Raw genomic sequence first — 25,055 nt, 5'->3', positions numbered from 1 at the left:
GCGGGGGGCTGGCTCTGGGTCTCCGCAGGATTCGTGTCCCTGGGCAGGGGTCACCGGGGACTTCTGCTCACCGCCGCGCCCCCTGGGAGTGAGGGCTGCAGGGTTCCAGACCCAAACCTCAGCTCTGCCAGGGGCCCCCACAGCTTCCTCCGTGAGGTGGGGGAACACCCGCGGGCGCTTCCTGGAGCGGGTGGCACCCGCTCACGCAGTCCCCAGTGTGCGCTGAGCGTTCAGTGTGTCCAGGGGCAACCCCACACGGGCTGCGGCCCGGGGGGCCTGTCTGAGGCCATGTCAAGGTCAGCAGCGCGCCTCTGCACCGGAACCGCCACCGACACAGGAAGCTGTGTGTCCAGGAAGCAGCCTAACAGGCCAACCCCACGAGCCTGTACAGATAACTAATGTCTTCCCAGGGCGTGGAGGGGACCCGCGTACACGGAGGGCTGTGCTCTGACTGCAGCTCGGATTCCAACTTCCCCAGGCACGTGCCTGCAAGGCAGTGCGCGCCCCCCAAGGCGATGCACCCGCAAAGCGATGCGCCCCCAAGGCGATGCACCCCCCAAGGCGATGCACCCCCCAAGGTGATGCACTCGCAAAGCGATGTGCCCCCAAGGCGATGCGCCCCCCAAGGCGATGCACCCCCAAGGTGATGCACCCACATGGCGATGCACCTGCAAGGCGATGCAACCCCAAGGCAATGACCCCCAAGGCAATGCGCCCGCATTGAACATTCCAACTGGACATGTATGTCAGAACGTGGCCAAGTCCAGGAAGCGTGGAGAAGTCAAGGTCGCAGACCCCACGTCAGGGTGGAGGGGCAGCGGTGGAGGCGCCTCTGGAGCCCGGCAAAGGGACAGACCCTCACAGGGGCGAGGACACCTGCCGGCTTAGGGAAAGGGTGTCCAGCTGGCTTTCTGGAGGGGGCCTGCTGACACGATGGGGCTCAGGGGCGAGCTCCCCCTGGGGCTGGTAGGCTTGGCTGGGTGCAGAAATTTCCTGAAACTTTCAGTCACAAGTTACTTAAACTGAACCATTCACCTCAGGAGAGAAACAAAATTGGAGACCACCATCCGACGGAGCCATGGAAAAACAAGCATGAAAGGAACCCTGTCCCTCTGAGGGACGCTGGGATGCCCATCGCCTCATAAGGATCATCCAGACTACAGAAAAGAAGGCCTGGCCCCTGTGGCTCAGTTGGCGGGGTGTCGTCCTGTGCGCCGAGAGGTCGCAGGTTCAGTTCCTGGTCAGGGCGCATGCCCGGTTGCAGGCTCGATCCCCAGTGGGAGGCGTGCAGGAGGCAGCCAGTCGATGTTTCTCTCTCACATCGATGTTTGTCTCTAAAAAAAAAAAAAAAAAAAAAATCAATCCAGATATTGTTTAAAATTCTTTCATTCATATATATATCACCCTGGCCGGTTTGGCTCAGCAGTTAGAGCATCAACCCGAGGATCAAAGTGTCGCGGGTTGGCTTCTGGTCAAGGGCACGTACCTCAGTTGCTGTTCATCCCTGGCCCTGGCCATGTGGGAGGCAGCCAGTTGGTGTGCCTCTCACGTCGATGTTTTTCTCTCTCTCTTTCCCCCTCCCACTCTGTCTAAAGATAAACAGAAAAATGTCCTCAGATGAGGATTAAAAAATATATATATATATTTGGGGGGGAAAGGTGGTTTTTGACTACATCGAAATTAAGGATTTCTCTTGAGACCCTATGGATAAACCGGGCAGAGAGCTCGGAGGAGAGCTGACAGCTGATCGACCAAAAGCCAGAGAGACAGGCACACGGCGACCCCAGGGCAGCAGACCCCAGCACACAGACATGGGGACAGTGAAGACTGCTACGGGACAGCACCTCTTTTCCATGAGGGGGTGTGGCCTCACCCTTCTGGAAAGCAGCCAGGAAGCACCCCCAGCAGCACCACTCCAGGTTCTCAGTGGCTGTAAGGATGTCTGTGCCAGTGACCTGGGGCAGCTGGTGACCTGGGGGGGGCAGCTGGTGACCTGGGGCAGCTGATTTACCTGGGGTGTCTGGTTATCTGGGGGTATCTGGCTGTCCAGGGGTATCAGGTTCTTTGGGGGGGTGTCCAGTTGTTAGAGGTGTGTCTGGGTTTTCTGGGGGTATCTGGGGTTGCCTAGGTTGTCTGGTTGCTCAGGGTTTCCTGGGTTATCTGGTGTGTCTCTCATTGTCAGGGGGGTGTCTGGGTTATAAGGGAAGTATCTGGGGGCAGCTGGGTTATCTGGGGGTATCCAGATTATCTGAGGGGTGTCTAGGTTGGGGGGAGTGTCTGGTTGGAGGGTTGTCTGGTTGTCGGGGGGTGTCTGGGGTGTCTGGTTGTCTGGGGGTGTCTGGTTGTGTGGGGTGTCTGGTTGTCTGGAGGGGTATCTGGTTGTCCGGGGGTATCTGGTTATGTAGGGTGTCTGGTTGTCTGGAGGGGTATCTGGTTGTCTGGGGGTGTCTGGTTATGTGGGGTGTCTGGTCGGAGGGGTGTCTGGTTGTCTGAGGGTGTCTGGTTATGTGGGGTGTCTGGTTGGGGTGTCTGGTTGTGTGGGGTGTCTGGTTGTCTGGAGGGGTGTCTGGTTGTCTAGGGGTATCTGGTTGTCTGGAGGGGTGCCTGGTTGTCTGGGGGTGTCTGGTTGTCTGGAGGGGTATCTGGTTTTCTGGAGGGGTGTCTGGTTGTCTGGGGGTGTCTGGTTGTCTGGGAGTATCTGGTTGTCTGGAGGGGTGTCTGGTTGTCTGGGGGTGTCTGGCTGTCTGGAGGGGTGTCTGGTTATGTGGGGTGTCTGGTTGTCTGGGGGTGTCTGGCTGTCTGGAGGGGTGTCTGGTTGGGGGTGTCTGGTTGGAGGGGTGTCTGGCTGTCTGGGGGTGTCTGGTTGTCTGGGGGTGTCTGGTTGTCTGGGGGTCTGGTTGTCTGGAGGGGTGTCTGGTTATGTGGGGTGTCTGGTTGGAGGGGTGTTTGGTTGTCTGGGGTGTCTGGGGGTATCTGGTTGTATGGGGTGTATGGTTTTCTGGGGGATCTGGTTGTCTGGGGGGTCTGGCTGTCTGGGGGTGTCTGGTTGTGTGGGGTATTTGGGTTGTGCTGTTGGGAACTGGGGCCACCCCACTGCCTTGGTAGTCAAGAAGGTTAGAGAGCGGCAGCGGGGTGGCGGACTGAGGAACAGCGGATCCTAAAAGCATTCAGACCCTAACAATACACAGAAATGTGCGCTCGAAACCTGCCCAATCCTAGTAACCAACGTCACCCCGATACATTTAATTTTTAAAAAAACAGGACATGATACAGGTGTGAAGCGCCGGCCCCTGAGGCGGCCCCCGCCCCAGGCAAACACTGGGGCTCGGACCGACGTGGGCGGATCGCGGAGTGAAGGGAACCCCAGCACCCGAGTGTCCCCGAGGATGTCCTATCCCGCGGGCAGGGGCCCCGCGGAGAGAAGGAGAAAAACCCGACACCGCGGCGGGTCCTGCCGGCAGCTGCGCTCTGCTGAGCCCCAACCCAGAAGTGTCGCAGTGGTTCTGAGGCGACAGCAGGGCGACAGCGGGAATGGGCGGCACGGGGTGTCGGGATGCGGGCATGAAGGGCAGGGAGGCGGCGGGGAGCGGGGCCAGAAGCACCCCCCCAGCCGCCCCGGGGCCGGCACCGGCGGGAGCGACAGGTCAGGGCGCGAGCGCAGGCGGCCCCGCGGCAGGCGATGGGGGGACCCTGTCGTGCGCCGTGGGCACCGGCGGGGGCTGTGCGGCGAGGCGCCCCGAGCTGGGGAAGGGGTGCCCAGTCCCCCGCCCGTGTCCGAAACACTCCGGAGTGAGCGGGGGCCCAGCACCCACCGTGGCCGCCGGGCTCTGGGTAGTGAGGAGGCGACACCGCAGGGCGCAGGGCGCAGGACGAAAACCGTCTCCGCCGGGCTGGGCGACGGGCTGCGGGTGCGGCGGGGTCCAGCCCGAGCCCACCCCGCCCTCACCCGCGTGCGCCCCCGCGGGTCGCCCCACGCAGCCTCGCTCGGCGTCCGGCCGGAGGGACAGGAGGAACCCGCCCTCGTTCATTCATCTCATTGAATTTAAATATTTTCTGCAAAGTCATCCCCGCGCCGCATTCTGCGGGGGGGGGGGGGGGGCGGAGCGACGCGCGAGTTGCCGCCGGTAAACAGCCCCCTCCCCGCGGCGGGAGCGGGGCCGCGGCCCCACCTGGGACACCGCCGCCCCCGCCGAGGACGCGCCAGGCCTGCCGGGCTGCAGCCCAGCGGGGGCGGCGGGGCCCGGCGGCCCGACCCCTGCCCGCAGGGGCGGCGGAGCGCCCTCCACCCCGCCCCCCGCCCGGCGCCCCCTCCCCTCGCTCCCCTCCGCCGGCGCCCCCGTGACGCCCCCGACGCCCCTCCCGCGGCCCGGCGCCCGCGCGCCCCCCGCGCCCCCCGCGCGCGCCCCCCATGCACCACCTCCTGGAGCAGCCCGCGGACATGGCGACGGCGCTGCTGGCCGGCGAGAAGCTGCGCGAGCTCATCCTGCCCGGCGCGCAGGACGACAAGGCGGGCGCGCTGGCCGCGCTGCTGCTGCAGCTCAAGCTCGAGCTGCCGTTCGACCGCGTGGTCACCATCGGCACCGTGCTCGTCCCCATCCTGCTGGTCACCCTGGTCTTCACCAAGAACTTCGCAGGTGAGCGGCGGGAGGGGCGCGGCGGCAGGTGTCGCGCTGAGGCGCCGCGGGGGTCCCCCAGCAGACCCTCCACACCACGTCCTTGCAGGTGCTGCGGGCTGGGGCTGCCCCCGGGGCGCTGCTCCATGTGTTGTTTTACCTTCCGTCCGCGCACCTGGAGCGCGGGTCGGACTCCGTCCTGGCCCTGGCCCTCCAGGCGTAGATGAAGAGACGGGGACTGGAGTGGGAAGGGGAGGCCAGGAGGGAGAGTGGGCAGGGTCTGAGGGAAGGAGGAGTGGCCAGGTGAGGACCAGAGAACGTTACAGGTGATGGATGAGGACAGCAGAGCTGCTGGGCGGGCGCGGGGCCTGACTGCCCTGAGGGTCCTGGAGAAGCAGGTGGGCTCTGGTCAGCCACAGGGTGAGGCCTCCCCGAGGGGGGTGGCTGGAGACCGGAAATGCATCCCCAGGGTCTGGCTGGCAAGGGGTGTCAAGGCCCAAGTAGGCAGGAAAGGACCCTCCCCTGTCCTCCCTGTGTGAGGGCCAGCAGTGCCGGTCTGTGGCAGAGGGTGTGGGGCTCCTCCAGGGGGAAAACACGCGGCTCTGTCCCCTGAGTGACACTGGCAGTGTTCCTGCACTCCACACACATTCTCTCCCAAAGGTCTCACCTTTAGCGGTCTCTGTGACCTGGGAACACCGACCTGAGGGTGACGTTGTGCAGGCTGCCTAAGCCCAGCTGGGGCGGAGGGCACACTGGTGCCCAGATGCAGACACTCCTGGGGCCAGGGCATGTGCAGGGGCTGGGTCAGCCCAGTCGGCATGGGTGTGTTACTCAAGGTGGGCACGGACGTATTCAGCTCCCAGGGCTGAATAAACACACACAGACTTGGTGCTCAAAACCCCAGAACTTTATTCTCTGGCAGTCGGGGGTCTGAAATCCAGAGGACCCAGGAGAGGGGCCCTCCTGCCTCTCTCCAGCTGTGGGGGCCTGGCAGTCCTTGGCTCCACTGAGGTGCATCACCCAGGTTCTGCCTCTCTTGTCATGGCCACCACCTCCCTCTCTGTCCATATCCAAACTTCCCTTGTGCCATGAAAACACGTGACTGGACTGGGGTCCACTGCAGTGGACTTCGTCTTAACTTTATTACATCTGCGGAAACCCTATTTCCAAACAGGGTCCCGTTCACACATAGCGGGGGGCTGGGGTTGAGACTTGAACATCTTTTGGGGGAAGCAATTCCAGAGGGGTAGGCTCAGGACTCAGTCACCCTCAGCTGACCTCCTGGGACGGGGGCTGCGAGTCCAGCTCAGCCAGGTAGGGCCTCAGCACCCCTCCGCATGCAGCCAGGCCTGGGATGGCACCATGCAGGTATGCTGGGGTCTTCCCGAGTGCACCTGGTCCCGGCAGGCCTGCCTCCCGACGACCCCCTGTAGTTGTGTACAGAGATGTGTGTGCACCCACCTGGGCCTGCTGCAGGTGCGGGGAGAGACCCGGTGCCCCCAGAGCATGGATGAGGCAGGCCTGAACAGCAGCAGGTGAGCACCGGTGCTTGGTGTCTGCCACACGGACCTGCCCCTGGACCCTTCGGGGCCCAGGTCGTAGAACAAATGGGAGTTGGCAGTGGTTTCTCTAGGCCTCTCTGAGTATCCTTCTACAGTTCCCCCTACAGTTTTGGGGAGCATGGTTAGCTGTTTCTCTTGCTCACCTGGATTGGGGTACCGGGAAGGACAGTGGCTACATCAGGGCCTACCTACCTGGTGCTCCTCAATCTGAGGTGCCTCATGCAGAGCTCGGCAGTGTCCGGGGTCCCTTCTCCTGACATGAGGACAACGGGTGCAGGGAAAGGGGGCCTTGCAGGTGGGGACCATGTCTACAGGGTGCACTTCCAGTGGCCGCCCTGCTGACACGTGGGGACTGGTTAGATGGGGTGGGGGTGCACCTGGGAAATGAGGTCAGAAGCGTGGCCCTTAAGGAGGAGGGTCCTTGGCCCTATTCCCCCTGCACAGGAACTTGCCCAGGGACCCCGTCCCTGCAGCACTGACCAGCATCTGTCTGTGAAGGTCTGAGCCCAGGACTTGGGCCCCACAAGTGTTCTGCTGCCCATGTCCCATCCACCAGGAGCCCAGCCAAAGTGAGGATTCTGGAGCTCACCCCACCGACCTTGCCCGAGTGGGTGCCTTGGAGCAGGGGGTTCAACCTCTCTGCACACCCTGGCTTGCTCATCACAGTGCAGGTGTGGTGAGGTACCAAGCAGGCACTGCTGGCCTCCTAGTGGGGATCTCCCTGAATGCCAGGGCCTTGCGTCCCCAGGCTTGGAGGGCAGTAGACAGCAGAAGAAGACCCCATCGCTCTTGGACAGGGCTGCTGTGAGTGACCCCCCTACCGGTGGATGGAGGGGGTCAGATGGGTGTGTGGCTACGACAGGGAGAGGCCAGAGTTGCAGGGTTGCCAGGGTCCTTGGACATTATGCAGGCCTGGGTCAGGGAACCAACATCCCCTAAAACAACCAAATAATCAAGTCTTAGCATAACCCGGTGCACCTCTCCAGCCACGGTCGGGCCGGTGTCCCTAAGGCCACTTGTCCCAGCTCAGCACTTGGCTTCCCTCTTCAGAAAGGACAGGAGGCAAGCACTGTGCCCCCTGAGGAGCTACAAGTCCTGTGTCTGTGGGAGCCCCGCCCCCTACCAGGTATTGAGGGTGGGCCTATGAGTAGTGAGGCCCCCACCCAGCCAGTCCTGAGGGTCTCCCCTCCGTCCTGTGTGAGCTCCAGAGCCCTGGAAGCACGTTTGTTCAGGCCACTGGGGGAGGCTCGAGGGAGAGGTCTTGGGGGGGCTCAGCCAGCCACCACCTACAAGCACAAACTTAGTGGCTGAAAATAAGGCGAATTTACAGTCTTCCGGTTCTGCAGCTCAGACGTCTGAAATGAGCCTTATGGAGCTAAAAGCAAGGTGTCAACAGGGCCACATTCCCTCTGGAGGCTCCCGGGAGACTCTTCCTGGGCTTTTCCAGCTCCCAGGAGCACCCATATCCTTTGGTTCCTGGCCCTTGCCTCTGTCTCCTTCCTTACACCTCTCTCTGACTCTGACCCTCCTGCCTCCCTTTTACAAGGGCCCCTGTGATCACACCGGGCCCACCCGATAATCCAGGCCCCTGGCCCCATTGAGAGCCTTAACCTAACCCACCTGTAGGCTCTGTTGTCTAGTCATGTTCTGGGGAGCCATGTGGAGGCTGTGGGGTCTGGGAAGAGTGTGGACCTCCCTGGGGTGAGGGGGCTGAGAGGTGGAGACGATGAGCCAGGTCTGGGGGTGGCTGCAGTAGGTGCTGGCTCCATAGAGCCGCGGTCCAGGAGGGGCAAATGCTGCTGGCAGAATGCCACAGGTAGCCTGGAGCAACTCAGTCCACCTGTGGAAGGGCACGCAGGTGTACACAGGCTAGGACCCTGACTTGGACGGGCCGGGAGGGGGCCCAGGGGCAGGAGCACTCAGAACAGCAGTGTATGGACAGGTGCTCAGACACAGGTGCAGACCGGTTCCTCCCTGAAGCTGCACCTCCAGCCCCTGGCTCTCTTCCGCCAGGACTTCTCTGTGGTGCTGCCCTGGGCCCTGGCACTCAGCATGGGTTTCCAGGAGCACCCGGTGCTCTGAGGATCCACGGGCCACCGAGTCCTCTGGGGATGGCCAGGGGCACTGGGAGCAAGGCCCGAGGCTCGTTCAGATGTGCCACTCGAAGCGGGGCCCTGTCTTACTCCTCTCTGGGACTCGGTTTCCCCTCGCACACATAGACCTTACGGCATTGGGAGCAGGGCCTAATGTTGGCAGAGCAGGCTGGTCCCCCAGGAGCCAGTGGACACAGCTGTGACCCTCAGCTGGGGAGGGGAGTCAGGAACAGCAGCTGCACAGCCCTGTGTGAGCGGGGGCTGGGGCGTGCGGCGGGGGAGGGGTCTGATGCCCCAGCCCGCATCTCCTCTCTGCCCCCAGAGGAACCCATTTACTGCTACACCCCACACAACTTCACCCGCGACCAAGCGCTGTACGCCCGCGGCTACTGCTGGACGGAGCTGCGGGACGCGCTGCCCGGCGTGGACGCCAGCCTGTGGCCGTCGCTGTTTGAGCACAAGCTGCTGCCCTACTCGCTGCTGGCCTTCGCGGCCATCATGTACGTGCCGGCGCTGGGCTGGGAGTTCCTGGCCTCCACCCGCCTCACCTCCGAGCTCAACTTCTTGCTGCAGGAGATTGACAACTGCTACCACCGCGCGGCGGAGGGCCGCGCGCCCAAGATCGAGAAGCAGATCCAGTCCAAGGGGCCCGGCATCACGGAGCGCGAGAAGCGCGAGATCATCGAGAACGCCGAGAAGGAGAAGAGCCCGGAGCAGAACCTGTTCGAGAAGTACCTGGAGCGCCGCGGCCGCAGCAACTTCCTGGCCAAGCTGTACCTGGCGCGGCACCTGCTCATCCTGCTGCTCAGCGTCGCGCCCATCTCCTACCTGTGCACCTACTACGCCACCCAGAAGCAGAACGAGTTCACCTGCGCGCTGGGCGCGTCCCCGGACGGGCCGGCGGGCGCGGCCGTGCGCGTGAGCTGCAAGCTGCCGTCCGTGCAGCTGCAGCGGATCGTGGCGGGCGTGGACATCGTGCTGCTCTGCGCCATGAACCTCATCATCCTCGTCAACCTCATCCACCTCTTCATCTTCCGCAAGAGCAACTTCATCTTCGACAAGCTGCACAAGGTGGGCATCAAGACGCGCAGGCAGTGGCGCGGCTCCCAGTTCTGCGACATCAACATCCTGGCCATGTTCTGCAACGAGAACCGCGACCACATCAAGTCGCTCAACCGGCTGGACTTCATCACCAACGAGAGCGACCTCATGTACGACAACGTGGTGCGGCAGCTGCTGGCGGCGCTGGCGCAGTCCAACCACGACGCCACGCCCACCGTGCGCAACGTGGGCGTCCAGACCGTGGACCCCAGCGCCGACCCCGCCGAGCCCGAGGGCGCCGCCGAGCCGCCCGTGGTCAAGCGGCCCCGCAAGAAGATGAAGTGGATCCCCACCAGCAACCCGCTGCCCCAGCCCTTCAAGGAGCAGCTGGCCATCATGCGCGTGGAGAACAGCAAAACCGACAAGCCCAAGCCCGTGCGTCGCAAGACCGCCACCGACACGCTCATTGCTCCGCTGCTGGACGCGGGAGCGCGGGCCGCGCACCATTACAAGGGCGGCGGCGACGCAGGCCCCACCCCCGGCCCGGCCCCAGGCCCCGACAAGAAGCAAGCCCGCCACTTCTCCCTGGACGTGCACCCCTACATCCTAGGCACCAAGAAGGCCAAGCCCGAGGCCGTGCCTGCCGCCTTGCCCGTCTCCCGCAGCCAAGAAGGGGGCTTCCTGTCCCAGGCAGAGGAGTGTGGGCTGGGCCTGGCTGCAGCACCCACCAAAGGTAGGCAGCTGGGCAGGGCCAGAGGAATGGGGTGGGCCCTGCATGGGGCTCCAGGAAAGGGGGGACCCCCGCTCACCGCCCTGCCCAGACCGGGCACCTGGGACCCGTGTGAAAGGTTAAGGAGTGAGCCTGCTGGGGCGAAGCAGGGGTGGGTGAAGGCGGCTAACCACAGGGGTGAGTTTGGACGGGGCCCTAGAGAGCCCTGTGAGGTGCACAGGATGAGTCCTGGGCCGAGGGCTGGAGGGGACAGGACAGGAAGGTGGCTCAGGCCCTCGAGAAGGTGCTGGAAATCGGTGCTGCTGCCCCCGGGGCCGCTGTGTACTGAGGGTCTGGCCGGCCCCTGCCTGGCTGAGGAGGCTGAGGGAGAGAGGGTCAATCCCTCCTGGGACATTTCACAGCCAGGAACCCAGCTGGCCCTCAGTGGGGACGGGGAGGGGTCAGCAGGGTAAACAGAGGGACCCGCAGGGGTGTGACGTGCGTGTCCTCGGCTGTTTGCAGACACTCCGCTCCCGGAGAAGGAAAGCCTGTACCCGGCAGAGCCAGCCCGGGCCTCTCTTCCCTCTGGAGGCCCCTTCCACGTCCGCTCGCCCCCCGCCGCCCCCGCCACGGCCCCTCTGTCACCAGCCGGCCTGGGCAAGGCTGACCCCCTCACCATCCTGAGCCGCAACGCCACCCACCCGCTGCTGCACATCAGCACGCTCTATGAGGCCCGGGAGGAGGAGGACGGGGGCCCCCGAGCACCCCCAGACGTGGGGAGCCTCATCACCATCCCCCCGCCCCAGCCGATCCTCATTGCCACCTTCGACGAGCCAAGGACAGTAGTGAGTACCGTGGAGTTCTGAGGAGATAGGGCTGCCAGGGCCACCACAGGTCCCTCTGCATGACCAGGGTACGCCGCTGACCCCAGCCCCGCGTGGACACAGTCTCTGCTTCGCCCAGCACTGCCCACCCCAGCCTCTCCCGTCCGCATGCCGCGGGGCTCAGCACCTGCCCCCACCCCTCCATGGCATCGTCGGGGTGCTGGCTGGGCCGGGGGCTGGCTGTGACCCCAGCGGAGCCTCGGCCGGAAAGGCTATGAGCCACCCCCTCCCCTGCATCGGGCGCTCAGATGCGAGATGAAGAGTTTTATTTTTTTAGTTAATTTTGTCTTGGGCCCAGGATGCTGGCTGTGAGGGGGTGGTCTGTGGGGGGACAGCTTGGGTCCAAGGCATGGAAGGAAGCTGGGGACAGTGGTATCACAGGCCAGGGCACCCTCAAGGGGCCATGCTCATGGCTTGCCCCGGCAGGGACCAGGAGCCCTCGGGTCAAAGGTCAACATGCACTTTCTCCTTGTACCCCGACTACCTGTACTTTACTATGGTTACTGTAACTAGCGAGTATCTGTATTGTCAGGAGACTTAGGGTGCATTTAAAATAAAGGGTGTGTGTGTGCGTGTGTGCGTGCGAGTGTGGCCAGAGGGGGAGGGTGTCCGTGTGCAAGTGGACATGTGTGTGAGTGCGTGAGCACGTGTGTGTGAGCAGGCCCGGGTGAGCGTGCACATGTGAGACCAGGTCTGGGCGCCGGCGTGAGCGAGGAAAGGAGTCCAACGCAATAACCACGCCCCTGCCCGGGCCACAGCTCCTCCCCCCGCCCGGCCCACGCCACCTGCCCTGGAGCCCAGGGCCAGCTCGGCGGGTCTGTCCCTATTACCTCAGCCACGGCAACAACGTGACAGCGTTAACAAGGTAGCACTGAGCATATCAATAAATATTATTCTGATACCGCCTGTGTCCCGAGTGGTCCACCCTGCAGGGAGCCTGTGCTCTGGCTGAGGCCCCCCCGTGTCTGGGTGCCTCCTCACATGGGAGGGCCCACTGCTCTCCAGGTCACCTTTGGGGGTGCTGCAGGCCCACAGCAAGGCAGAAGCATGTGGCTGTCACTCACGGCTGACACATCATAGCCTGTGGGCCACAAGGGACCAGGTGAGCCCCCATGCTCACCCTCAGGAGAGAGAAGACACACGCCCAGAGGAAGCCATCTCTTGTGTCAGATGTGTGGGGACAGGGCTCTCGGGTACACTTAGGAGAACTGGGATGGCTGGCAGGACCTAGGAAGGCTTCCCAGAGGAGGCATCCTTGATGGGGTCTGGAGGTGCTAATATCATAGGGGTCCAAGACAGGGGTCTTCATCCCTAGTCCCAGGACTCAGGGGGGATAAAGCTGGTCCTGTGGGTGTACCACGGAACCACACACCTTGCAGGCCACAGCAAGTGACCCTCAGGGTCTGCAGGCAGGCAGGCGGGGCAGTGGGGCCAGAGGCCTGCGGGGGCGAGAGCAGGCAGGTGCAGGGAGGCTCTGCGGAGAGCCCCGTGTGGCAGACCTGACTGTCTGGCCTGGAAGCTTCACCCGTTCCAGCAGCCATAAGCCCGGCAGGTGGACCTTCCCAGGAGTCGGATGGCCGATCGTACAGGGACACAGGCAGGGGTTGCATCCCACTGTGTGTCTGAAATGTAGGATTTAGTATTGTTCAGGTGTGGTGAGGACAGAGATCAGGCACCAGACATCGAAACGAGTGTGTGCCCACAGTCCCCAAGAGGAGGGGCCACGCCACTGGGCTACATGGGAGGCACCGGGTAGGTCAGGAGGCGGAGGGGGCAGGAGCTTGACTGTGGTCTCAGGGAGGAACGGGGCAGGGAAGCAGGCTGAGGACAGGCTGTATGAATAATGGGGCTCCAGGCACCGGGGCTGCCCCTGATTGTCAGACACCTGGCCCCGGGTGATGAGGGCAGGTGGGGGCGGCCCCCAGGTAGAGAAGGGGCAGGGCGGGCTCTGAACAGGCTGGTTTACATTTGAAATTGCTGTTTATAGGAACTGGCTGGGCTGGCAGGGGCAAGCTCTCCCAGTCTGTGCAGCTCCAGATGACAGAGCATCTGAAAATGAAAAGGTGGGGTAAAGACACGCTGTCCCCAGAAAGCACCCACTCTCTCGTGAGCCAGGACACTCCCTGGCCCAGCGCCCGGGCCATGCTGCCGCTGCCCCTCATGTTGGCACCTCAACGTGTCCACACGCTGGCCCAGTCCTGCAGGGCGGGATGAGCCCTGGCCCCTTGGCAGCATCCTCTTGGCCCCACACTGGCACCTGGCTCCATCAAGATGCTCAAGGTCCAGGTGACCCACCCAGGGAACATGTCACGCAGGCCTCAGGCATCAGCAGTTGCCACAGGCCTCCTGCCCCTTCCTGAGTGGGCCTGGAGTCAAGCTTGATTTTCCTGACCCTCGCCATCCCCACCCTACACACTTGAAGCCCAGCTGGACCCAGCACAGCCATCCTGGCCTCCTGCCCACCCTGGCGGCTCCAGAGTGGAGATGGTCCCAGAATCCTGCAGGGGTGTGCACCACCTGATCACTGTGGCCAAAATGTTCACACACACATGGATCCAGGCAGGGCCTGGGGACACCTTTCGCTGACTCCCTAGGGCATCTTCAGTGGGATCACTCTGCCAGGCTGCCACCCGCCTGTCCCCTGGGTCAGGGCCTGGAGGACATGTCGGACCAAGTCCGGTCCAGAAGAGGCACGGCCCTTGGAGTGAATGCAGTGCCCTTGGTGTGAGCTGACCCTTGCTGAGTCAGTGTCTGCAGAAGCAAACATCTCACTGCAGATGCGGGGGTGGGGTGGGGATGCTGCCTTGCCCTGGCCAATGCAGGAGGCATCAGTGGGTTCCAGTGTTCTTTGAAGCCCTCCTGCTCCATCTCCCCACTCCTCCTCTATCCCCAGCAGGGAGGTGGGGGGGGGGGGGCACACTGTCCCGCTCTCCAAAGCGGAGAGGCTTGGGGGAAACCTTGCAGTCCACCCTATAGCCAGGCCTCTGCCTGCCCCCAGCTCAGCTCAGGGCCCCTCAACTTGCGGCAGACCCCCCAGGAGTGCCCCAGAGGATCTGGCTCACCACCTGGTAAACACTGATGCTATCCTGTGTGACGGTGGCCAGGTGTTCGGGAGGGCAGGTGACCTGTGCGTGCACAGAGCGGGTCAGAGTGAGAACCGGACAGGGAGGGCACGGGCCAGAAATGCCTGTCTGCCAAGGACAGAGGCAGCCCTGAAGCCAGCCAGGCCCCTCGGGGACCGGAAGCTGGTCCAGGGAGGCCGTAGCAGCCCGGCAGACAGCCCAGCCTGCTGGCCTGGAGGGGTCATCCCCCACATCCTCCAGGGCAGGGGGGCACCCACAGACCATGTGTGGGACCTGTGACCGCTCCAAGGCACCCGTGCGGGCCGCTCCGCAGAAGCCGGGCGCCGGCTGCCTGCTGCTGGGCTGGGCTGCACCCTCCGCCGGGCAGCCGGTCCTGCAGCTCCGGGCGCAGGAGGCCGCCGGCCGGGCCAGTCATGCCCTGGCCCGGGGTGGCTCGTCCTGGCACCGAAGCAGAGCCTCTGCGTCCTCGCTTTTCTAAAGGCAGCCGCTCGCCGTCAGCAGTGCCCGGCCGAGGGACACGGAGGGACACGGCGCTTTCTGCGGAGCCCGGGACCCGGAACCCGGGCCGCCGCCCTCCCTCCCTCCCGCCCGCCCCAACGGGGACGGGGCCCAGCGCCGTGGTCGTGGCCGCTGGTGCCTGGGGGCGCGGGACGGGGCGCCCCGCAGGCAGCGGGCCCAGGCTGCGGCCCGCCAGGTCCGCCCGGCCCGAGGGCCCCGAGCGGCCGGTCCAGCCCACGTCGGCGCGCGCCGCAGCCCGAGCCCTCGCTCCTCGCCTCCCGCGCTGGGCCGCCCCTTTCGCCCTGTGGCCGCCCTACGACATCGCCCCACTTTCCGGACGGGCGCTGCTCAGGGAGTTGAAGAGCCCTTCGCGCGGCCGTCCCGCTCGGGCGGCGGGCGGGACTCGAACTCGCGCCCTTAGCCGCCGCCTGCGTCCTGGGACCCGAGGCTCCGCGGCGGGGCGACGCTCTCCGCGCGCAGCCCCCTGGGAAGTGTAGTCCGCTGGCGCGCCCCGGGGGTGGGCAGGCCGCTCCCGGAACTGCGCTACCCGGCATGCCGCGCGCTCCGGGCCCGGCCGCCGGCCCGTCCGGCCGCCCCGCCCCGCCCCGCGGCCCCGGCCCGCCCCGTCCGGTGGGGCGACGAGCCGCATGGAGGCCGGCTGAGGAGCGCCGCCCGCCTCGGTACGCCGCGCGGGCCTGGGCGGGGCGCAGCGGGACGGCGGCGGGGGCGCAGGGTGGGGGGCGCCGCCGGGGCCGGGCGGGCCGGGCCGGGGCGCAGTCTCGCGGGGACCCGGCCCCCCGCGCGCAGACGGAGCGCAGAGGGGCTGCCATATGGCGGAGGAGCCGGACCCGGTGCAGGCTGGGCTCCGCCCGCTCCGGGGAGGCGGCCCCGCCGGCGGTAGCTCCGGTGCCACGAAGTTCGCGTCGTCCCTGCTGCGAACTCGCGGGCGCCCTCGGCCGCCTCGCGTCGGGACAGGCTCTCCGGGGCTCGGCGGGCTCCCGGGGCCCCCGGTGTCCGGGCCCCTGTGCGCTGGGCTCTCCGCGGCTCTGCCGCGCCCGCAGCCCGGTAGGGGGCGGCCGCGGTGCGGGCAGCGCGGGCAGGGTGAGTGGACAGGCCGGGCACGGTGGGCAGCGCGGGCAGGGCGAGTGGACAGGCCGGGCACGGTGGGCAGCGCGGGCAGGGCGAGTGGACAGGCCGGGCACGGTGGGCAGCGCGGGCAGGGCGAGTGGACAGGCCGGGCACGGTGGGCAGCGCGGGCAGGGCGAGTGGACAGGCCGGGCACGGTGGGCAGCGCGGGCAGGGCGAGGGGACAGGCCGGGCACGGTGGGCAGCGCGGGCAGGGCGAGTGGACAGGCCGGGCACGGTGGGCAGCGCGGGCAGGGCGAGTGGACAGGCCGGGCACGGTGGGCAGCGCGGGCAGGGTGAGTGGACAGGCCGGGCACGGTGGGCAGCGCGGGCAGGGCGAGTGGACAGGCCGGGCACGGTGGGCAGCGCGGGCAGGGTGAGTGGACAGGTTCGCGCCCGCACCGGGCCCTGCAGCCGTGGTCCGTGCGCGCACCTGCACCGACCGGTTGCGGGGGCTCAGCCCGCTGCGCTGCACCAAGAGCCGCTGGGCCTGCGGCTCAGCCTGGAGTTGGCGTGTCACCCACAGCGATTCCGGACTTGGCCACGCCTCCCTGAAGCGGGTCCTGCCAGACCCCGGGGGTGTCCAGGGGGTCTCCAGGGGCCAAGCGTGCCCAGCTTCCCGGCGTGGGGGCAGAGGGGAGGGCAGGGCTTTGAGCCGTACCCTGCTCCTCCAGCCAGTCATTTCTCTCTGCTGGTTTGTCCGGTCTGGGACCCTTGGCTTTCTGAGCAGGCCCAGAGGGTTGATCGGGAGATGAGGTTTTTCCGGAAACTGCATTGGGTGGTGCTGGTCAGCCCCTGGCTGGCACTGGGAAGCCAGGCTGGCCTCTAGGAGGCAGTTTCTGGGTTCCCTGTTGTTAGAGGGGTGAGGGGAAGAAGCACCATGAACAGCAGTTTAAACAAACGTGTCTCACCTTTCCGGAGGCTGGGAGTCCAAGATCCGGGCTCCCGCTGCTTTGGTTGCTGGGGAGGACCCTCTTCCTGGGGGCTGGCCGCCTTCTCACTGTGTCCACACGTGGCCCACCCTCTGGGATCTCTTCTCTGGGCACTAACCCCATCATGAGCCCACCCTCCTGACCTCATCTGAACCTCCTTCCAGAGGCCCCGCCCCCTAACACTGTCACGTTGGAGTTAGAGCTTCAGCACTTGAACCTGGGGCGACCGAATTCAGTCCGTAGCAATGGGGCCCAGGAGAGGGTCAATCAGGAGAATGTGTAGAGCCCTGGCCAGTTTGGCTCAGCAGTTGGAGCATTGGCCTGCGGACCGGAGAGTCCTGGGTTCGGGTCCTGCTAGGGGCACGTACCAAAAAAAAAAGAATGTGTAGACAAGCAAGCAAGAATTTATTGGCCACAGCAAAAACACACTCAGGACAGTGAAACGAGAAAGGACTTGGAAGACGCAACAGGAGAGGCTGGGCTGGGCTGCTTTGGCTCCCTGGAAGTCAGGGAAAAGGGGCCTTGGAGACAGGTGCGGGGGTGCGCCTGGGATGAGCTGCCGCTGCCCTGGCTGCAAGGCTGGAGGTCTTCCTGGAGGAAGAGCACCCTGGGACCTTTGTTTTCAGGGGTTTTAAAGGCTGGGCGTTTAGGGGAAGATCAACAGAACAGATTATTCATCAGCTTTATGCTGATGTACCAAAATGAGATTATCTCTCTTAATTTGCCCTTGCGTATGGTTAGCAAGTGGAACTTAATTGGATTTCTGCTATCTGTCTCCCTGAATGATTTAAGCTATTTACCTTCCGATTGGGGAGGAAAGTGCAAACCATTTACTCTACAGCAGTGGTTCTCAACCTTCCCAATGCCGCCACCCTTTAATACACTTCCTCATGTTGTGGGGACCCCCAACCATAAAATTATTTTCGTTGCTACTTCGTAACTGTGATTTTGCTACCGTTATGTCTTAGGTGACCCCTGTGAAAGGGTCGTTCGACCCCCACAGGGGTTGCGACCCACAGGTTGAGAACCGCTGTTCTAGACTATTCTTAATTTAGGGAGATGGGATTGACCAGGTGGCTGTAAACTGCTGTGTCGCTCTCCGCCTCAGTTTACCTGCTCCGCTTGTCCTGGAGTTGTCCCAGCTCCTTGCTATCCTGTAACAGAATAACCATCCCACGCAGGACAACGTAACGTGTTCTGATTTGTGTCCCGCGGCTACACGCCAGGGTGGGTCCCTAATACCAGTGGGGCTTCTCCTGCCTTTTGAGCCAGCGCCTTCCACGCGTACGTGATGGAACAGGTCCTCTCGGGCTGTCGGGAATTCCCACAGTTTGGAGTTTGTTTCCCAGAAGTGCGTGGGTGACTCTGCTGCTGTCGTCTGTGTGAAGTGTTATGGTTTCCGAAGCCAGAGAGTGGTGCTGTCCCCCCACAGACGAGATGGGCCTCGGAGAGCTCCTGTTTCCGTCTTCTTGTGTGCCTGCAGGGTTTTTGCCTCAGTGGGGAAAGCCCAGAGGGGTCCAGAGTTCATGGGCCAAAGTGGCATCTGTGTGTGGACAGGCAGGATGGCTAGGTGACGACTCTAATGCTCCGGCAGCAAGAGCTAAGAGCCCTAGCAGGTACAAGCGTCCTGCCCAAGGCCACGTGGCACTAAGAGGCTGGTCTGAGATCTGGCCAACCCTGTGGCCATTGCCCAAAGCACAGTTGCTGGCGGGTGGCAAACCAGCTAGCCTGTTTGCAGACACACTGGCTGCAGGCAGCCTTGCGCAGGGGGAACCCTTCTAACAGCTGTGCCCAGCACCTACCCAAGGACGGGAGTGAGGACTGAGGTATGGCAGAGGCCCTTCCTGCTGTGTGCTGGGCTCTGCTGGCGTCCGGGAACTGTGCCGGCCTGTGGAGGCTGAGCTCTGGAGCCTGGATTTGAGGGTGTCAGCCAGTGTCTGCCGGTCCTTGCAGTGTGCATTGGCTGAAGAACTGGGGGGCGGGGGGCATCAGTCCAGAGAGTTCGTGGCAGGAAACTGGGAAGGACACAGATGCTCTACCAGCAGCTGCCGGTGGGTGAGGGGAGATGGAGGCTGGGCCCCGCGGTCTGTGGGGCCAGGTCCTTTGCTCCCTCCAGGTAGCTGGGAGAGGCTGAGAGCCCAGCTGTAAATATTTGAAAATGCACGTGGTGAGCAGGGAGGGGAAGGAGGGTTGATAACCCACCTAGGTCACATCTGCGTGGATATCACCAAGGCCCAGCCGAGGGTGAGGGAGCCAGACAGAATATCAGAAGGGAGATCCTTCTCGAAATCAGGGGGTCAGGGATTCAGTGGCGAAGGAGACCCAGCTCCTGGTGCTGCAGTTGGGTGGCCTGGCCGTCACGGGGCTCAAGGCTTGGCTGTGGCCAGATGGGCTTGCCTGCCTGGCCCCCGCGAGCATTAGCTTCGTCCTGGGTTTCAGAGGGTGGGTCTGGCAGAGCTGAGCGCAGGGAAGGTGAGGCCCAGTCTGTGGGCCAGAGGCCTGGGAGGGAAGGCCCGTGGCTGTCAGCAGTTTCCCGGAGCCGTCTGCCTTCGGCAGCCTTGTGCTGCTGAGGGTAGGACTGGCCGCTGCCCTGTGCCAAGGGGCTGAGGCCGGCTGTGGACCAGCCCGGAGCCTGAGGGGGGAGCCCAGCTGGGCTCCGGCTCAGGCTCAACTTCCCGTTTCTGTTCCAGCTGGTGCTGCGTCAGGGCTTCCCTCTGAGCTGGAGGAGGCGCCGGGAGGGGCAAGGCCCAGGTGAGCTGCCCTTGACCCGGCGCCAGCAGGAGGCCGAGCCAGACAGAGCCTGCGGCCGCCCAGGCAGTTCCCAGCGAGGAGGCGGAAGCTCAGAGGGGCTGTGGGTCGCCAGGTCCCAGGGAGGCCGGGCAGAGCCTGATGTGGTTCTGTTCTTGTTTTTGCTTTTTATCTCGAAAGTTTTGAAAAGTGCAGCAATAGTGAGCCTGAGCCCTGGCCAGGTGGTTCCGGTGGTTAGAGCGTCATCCTGATACGCCAAGGTTGCGTGTTTGAGCCCTGCCCAGGGCCCATGCAAGAGTCACTCCGTGAAAATGAAGGTGTAGCCCTGGCCGGTTTGGCTCAGCGGTTAGAGCGTCGGCCTGCGGTCCAGAGACCCAGGTTCGGTTCCCGCTAAGGGCATGTACCTCGGTTGCACTTTGTCCCCGGCCCTGGTTGGTCGTGCGGGTGGCAGCCACTCGATGTGTCCCTTTCACGTCGATGTTTCTCTCTCTCTCTCTCTCTCTCTCTCCCTTTCTCTCCCTCTCTCCCCCTCCCGTTCTATCTGAACAAAAAAATGGAAAAATGTCCTCGGGTGAGGATTAAAAAAAAAATAGTGAAACCGAAGTGAACCCTGAGCATGTACTGCAGCCGCTGTGGGTCCGACCTGCACGTCCCCAGTGGCAGCTGCTGAAGCACTTCCCAGAGACCAGGTCGGCCCATCCTATGGCCACGTCTGTCGGTCAGGCTCTGAAACAAGCCACACCACGTCACAGCTAAACCCAGTGAGGACCGTCCCTTCTGTGACCGTCCAGTCACTTGTCCAGTTTCTGCGGAGGCCTCATAGCTCTGTTAAGTGTTCTCGCCAAACTTTTCCTGAATCTGTCCTGGGGCAGCAGGACCCCAGCACCTTCAGGCGCTGGTGGGGCGCTCCGTGGCCTTGGGCAGGCGCAGCGGTGTGACGGCCACGCGGACAAATGCTGTGTGCTGCTCCTCCCCCCCTCACGCCAGGGTCCACGTGGGAAGGGTCAGTGTCCAGTATACCACATCCCGTCACACACCCCTGGCCCCACATTCCAGCCCAGGAGCCTTGTTCCCTGGCTCTGGGGGCCCCGACGACCTGTGGTCTTGTGCCCGTTTTCTGTGTCCTACCCCCACCTGCATCTCCCAAGCGCCTGCTCCTTTCCGAGGGGCCGCGGGAGGGGCTGGCGCACCACCGAGGCCTTGTTGGGTTTCTAGGCTTCTTCACCTTTGTGTCTCTTCCCTTAAGCCAGAAAATAAGCCTGGGCTCCCAACAGGTGGCCACCCAGCGGGCGTCTGTGTCCACGGGACTGATGCCGCTGCACCGTGCTGCCGCGCTGGCTCAGTGGACAGCAGCCACAGCTGCGTGTCCACAGGTGTCACTAATGTGACACACAGACTCACTCCTTCCGCTTGCCTTTCTCCTTTTAGGGAGTTCTGTGGATTGTGTTTTATTCTAGTCAGAAAGGAACCTCATCTGCCCAGCCATCCTCCCTCCTGCTGGGCGGACAGGAGGAGGGCAGCGAGTCCCGCTCTCGGAGGCTCACTGGCCATGGCCGGGCTGCCAGGCTGCCCTGTCACCCACGGTGGAGTCTGGCACCCACTGGCCCGGCCCTGGGCAGCCTGGTGGCTGGCGATGTCTGGAGGGAGGCACAGTGGCACCCAGGGGTCATTCACAATGACTGAGGCCGAGCCCAACGGGCCCCTCGGCACCAAGCCTGGTGCACTGCCCGGGACTCCAGGTGAGAGGTGTGCCTGTGTCTCTTCAGGCTTGTCGGTGCCAGAGCCTCCTGCAGCCATGGAGGAGGAGGCGGAGCGGCCGTCTCTGGAGGTAAGAGGCCTGGCTGGTGTGGGGGCCGGGGCTGGGGCCCAGGAGCCTGCTTCCTGAGCAGCCTTGGTCTCAGGGCCCGGCCAGCTTCTCATTAGAGTGTGGGGTCCCAGAGGGTCCCCCCTTGGTGTGGCCTCGGGGTGCCCTGGGCAGACTGCCTGCAGAGTGATGGTCACGCAGAGTCTGCAGGAGTGGGGTGGGCAGTCGGGTCCAGTGGGCACCCGGAGCTTGGCAGCCCCAAGAAGGTGGGCACCCAGACTCAAACACGCCCCTCCCCTCTACAGGCCAACGCGGAAGCTGCTGTGACCTCAGGAGCTTCGGAGGGGGTGCCCCCCGAAGAACCCCAGAGCCTGTGCTCGTGTCCCCAAGATCACTCAGTGCTGGGCAGCAGGGGTGGGCAGCTCCCAAGTTCGTGCTGATGGGCCCTGGCTGCCCCAGGGTGTGGGGGGCTCTTGAGCGCAGGTGGGGTGAGCAGAGCGGGGGGGGGTGCTTCAGCGCTGCCCTGGGCACTGTGGGGAGGGGCTGGTCAGTCACGTGCGGGTGAGCGAGGCCCGTGGCTCTGCGCACAGCAGTGAGTGCCCTCCCCCTGCGGACGTGCCCCAAGCCGCCTGGGCCCCATGTGCACTGCAGCCCCGCCTGGCGCCCTTGTAGCACGGAGGGCCTGGTGGCTCCGTGTCCCCAAGCTGGGCCTCGTGTCCCTGCAGCTGACGTGGACGCTTTCAACCTGCTTCTGGAGATGAAGCTGAAGAGGCGGCGAGAACGACCCAAACTGCCACGCACGGTGACCGAGCTGGTGGCCGAGGACGGGAGCAGGGTGTACGTGGTGGGCACGGCCCACTTCAGCGATGACAGCAGGAAGGACGTGGTGAAGGTGACCGCTGTCTCGGCCCCAACACCTGTGCTGCTCGGGGTTCCGGTCCCGCGTCCCTGTGCGGCAGGGAGGCCTGTCCTGCAGCTTTGTCCCTTTAGTTACCAAAGAGCGGAGCTGTCCCTGCAGTAGCCAAGTCGCCCGGGGCTGCTGGGGCCTCTGGTGACGGCGTGTCCTTGCAGACGATCCGGGCGGTGCAGCCCGACGTGGTGGTGGTGGAGCTGTGCCAGTACCGCGTGTCCATGCTGAAGCTGGACGAGCGCACGCTGCTGCGCGAGGCCAAGGAGATCAGCCTGGAGAAGCTGCAGCAGGCCGTGCGGCAGGTGTGTGCGAGCAGGCCCGCGGCCTCGCGGCCTCCCGGTCAGCCTGCCCGGGCACCTGTGAGCAGGTCACTGGGGGTGGGGCTGGTCTCAGTGCTGCTGGCCCACTGCCAGCCCAGAGTGGTCCCCCAGCGTGTCTCCTGCACATGGCCCCGCACAGGCCGAGCCCAGTACACCAGCAGTGAGCGGGGAGCTCTGGTTGGGGCTGGAGGGGCTGGAGCACCCAGGGCGGAGGCCAGGCAGGCGGCCCACGCTGTAGCCCTGAAGTGGGCCTCCCCGGGAGGGTGTTCCACAAGGCCCAGGGGAGCCTCGGGGCATCCACTGTGGCCGTGGGTGCCCTGTGTGGCCCTGGCTTACGCTGGCTGGCTCGGGCCCCTCCCTGCAGAACGGGGTCATGTCTGGACTGATGCAGATGCTGCTGCTGAAGGTGTCGGCCCACATCACGGAGCAGCTAGGCATGGCCCCTGGCGGCGAGTTCAGGGAGGCCTTCAAGGAGGTGGGCCTGGGCTGGGCTGGGCAGGGGTGGGGGGGCGCCCTGGGGGTTTCCCAACCAACCCTGGCGTCTGCCCCAGGCCAGCAGGGTGCCCTTCTGCAAGTTCCACCTGGGCGACCGGCCCATCCCCGTCACCTTCAAGAGGGCCATCGCGGCTCTGTCCTTCTGGCAGAAGGTCAAGCTGGCCTGGGGCCTGTGTTTCCTGTCGGACCCTATCAGGTAGGGCTCCCTTGGCCTCCTGGCCCGGCCCAGGAATAGTGGCCAGTATCCCGGGGCGACCCACAAAAGATGGGGGAGTCTGCAGGGTCCTGGCCCACACATGGCCGAACCCCACCGCGCGGCACGTCCCTCTTTCCTGGGGCTGAGCCTCAAGCAGGCCCTTCCCAGCTCTTCCTTCCCCCTGATCCCAAACAAGGGTGCGGGGGTCCCTGCTGGCGGCCTGCCCCGCCCCCCTGGCGACCCCTCCCCCGCAGCTCGCCCCGCCCTCCCGCCCCAGCAAGGACGACGTGGAGCGCTGCAAGCAGAAGGACCTGCTGGAGCAGATGATGGCGGAGATGATCGGCGAGTTCCCCGACCTGCACCGCACCATCGTCTCGGAGCGCGACATCTACCTGACCTACATGCTGAGGCAGGCTGCCCGGCGCCTCGAGCTGCCTCGCTCCTCCGACGGTGACGGTGCCGGCAGGCCTGGTGGGGGCTCCCGGGAGCTTGTCGCTGCCTAGTGGGTGCTGATGGGCTGCTCCCCCCACAGCTGAGCCCAGGAAGTGCGTCCCCTCCGTGGTAGTGGGCGTCGTGGGCATGGGCCACGTCCCCGGCATTGAGAAGAACTGGACCACCGACCTCAACATCCAGGAGATCATGACGTGAGTGCTGCCCCTGCCCACGGCTCCCAGCACCCAGCTGGGGGGGGACGAGGGGGCACAGCCCCGCTGGACTGGGCCGCAGTCCACGAACCAGGCCCTGCCTGCCCTCCCTCCACAGCGTCCCCCCACCGTCCATCTCCGGCAGAGTGTCCCGGTTGGCCGTGAAGGTCGCCTTCTTGGGCCTGCTGGGCTACGGTCTGTACTGGATGGGGCGCCGCACAGCCAGCCTGGTCTTGTCGCTGCCCGCCACCCAGTACTGCCTGCAGAGGGCGTCCTCAGCCCGGCCAAACAAGTAGGAAGGACCAAGGGAGCCACCGCATCCGAGGGGCCACCTGTGGCCGCTCTCCTGTACCAGCTGAGGGGCACAGGGCCGGCTAACCCCCTGAGGAGCTCCTGGGCACTACCCCCATGGGGATGCAGGCCCTGACCCACCCAAATAAAGAATTATTTAACTGCTCTGAGCTCAGGCTTCCCAGCCCCACCCCACCCCCAGGGGCCTTTCAGGAGGTTCTTGGGCATCAGGACAAGGGTTGAGGGAGGGGCTGAGGTGCACTCCGCCCCTCTGCCCCCAGGCGGTGGGGTGTGCTGGGCCACTGCCAGCCAGCCCCCCCCTCACTGTGCCTTCAAGCTGGGGGCCAGCGGCAGGAGCAGTCACGGTGGGCTCTGCGGTTTGGAGGGCCAGCACCCCTGCAGCTCCGGGCTGCTCCTGGGAGCCTCCCAAAGGGCGGGTTGGCCAGACCTGTGCCAGCACCGCTCTGCCCGCAGATTGTGTGTGGGGCTTTTTAAATTTGTGAAAATTTTTACTCAGGTAATTTTAACTTAAAATAAACTGAAGCAAATGTCAGGAAATACTAGCCTTAAATCTGGTTGGGACAGAAGGTGTCTTTTCCCTGGTGTCTTGGTCCCGAGAGGGCGAGAGGGCGAGCATGCGGGCAGGTTGAGCCTCGGCCTTGGCAGTGAGTGCAGGGACACACCCCTCAGCGGACACACCACGGCACCAGGAGTGTGAGCCCGCCTCGGCCATGAGGGCCAGGCCTGCTCCCTGTGCATGGGGTGGGGGCCAGACCCGCTCACCTCCGTGGGCAGACGGCGTGTGTCCACCAGGGCTCTCCAGTTCACACGTGTGCCAGCAGGCGCCCTCCGCCCTCCTGGGCGCTCGCCTCGGGTGGTGCAGACGGAGGCCCCAGGTGGGCCAGCCCTGCACAGCCCTTCTGCCTCGGCCGTCATCCGTGTTTGTAGTCGCTTGGTTCCAGTCGTCTGTACGATGTGGTGTCCGTGTGCCCGTCTGGGCCGTGTGATTGTGTGGACTCGGTGTTTGACTAAGACAAACCTGCGGCCCTGCGCCGGGCCTGGGAGCCTTGGGCTTGGCCATGCCCTTCCTGTCACTCACAGCTTGTG

General features: G+C 64.5%; 2 protein-coding genes across 4 annotated transcripts; both read left to right on the top strand.

Annotated features, from left to right (window-relative positions):
- Nucleotides 1–4,408: 4,408 nt before the first annotated feature.
- On the top strand, nucleotides 4,409–11,771 carry PANX2 (pannexin 2). Its single transcript, XM_036278272.1, has 3 exons — nucleotides 4,409–4,634; nucleotides 8,591–10,042; nucleotides 10,541–11,771. Exons 1-3 carry the CDS (start codon nucleotides 4,409–4,411, stop codon nucleotides 10,882–10,884), a joined length of 2,022 nt encoding a protein of 673 aa, XP_036134165.1. The 3' UTR covers nucleotides 10,885–11,771.
- A 3,339-nt stretch (nucleotides 11,772–15,110) lies between these two features.
- TRABD (TraB domain containing) lies at nucleotides 15,111–25,055 on the top strand. 3 transcript variants are annotated; one of them, XM_036278281.1, is made up of 10 exons: nucleotides 15,111–15,163; nucleotides 21,055–21,116; nucleotides 21,398–21,521; nucleotides 21,818–21,984; nucleotides 22,164–22,304; nucleotides 22,687–22,797; nucleotides 22,874–23,013; nucleotides 23,291–23,463; nucleotides 23,546–23,657; nucleotides 23,776–25,055. In XM_036278281.1, exons 2-10 carry the CDS (start codon nucleotides 21,084–21,086, stop codon nucleotides 23,951–23,953), a joined length of 1,179 nt encoding a protein of 392 aa, XP_036134174.1. In that variant the 5' UTR covers nucleotides 15,111–15,163; nucleotides 21,055–21,083; the 3' UTR covers nucleotides 23,954–25,055. The 3 variants fall into 3 exon arrangements, with proteins under 3 accessions (XP_036134174.1, XP_036134173.1, XP_036134172.1); XM_036278280.1 differs by lacking the exon at nucleotides 15,111–15,163 and having other exon boundaries at nucleotides 20,788–21,116; nucleotides 21,398–21,506; XM_036278279.1 differs by lacking the exon at nucleotides 15,111–15,163 and having other exon boundaries at nucleotides 20,792–21,116.

The sequence above is a fragment of the Molossus molossus genome, unplaced genomic scaffold (assembly GCF_014108415.1).
Source record: "Molossus molossus isolate mMolMol1 unplaced genomic scaffold, mMolMol1.p scaffold_m16_p_26, whole genome shotgun sequence".
Classification (NCBI taxonomy): domain Eukaryota; kingdom Metazoa; phylum Chordata; class Mammalia; order Chiroptera; family Molossidae; genus Molossus; species Molossus molossus.
The sequence above is the reverse complement of the archived record's forward strand: the minus strand, read 5'-3'. Positions and strand labels throughout refer to the sequence as shown.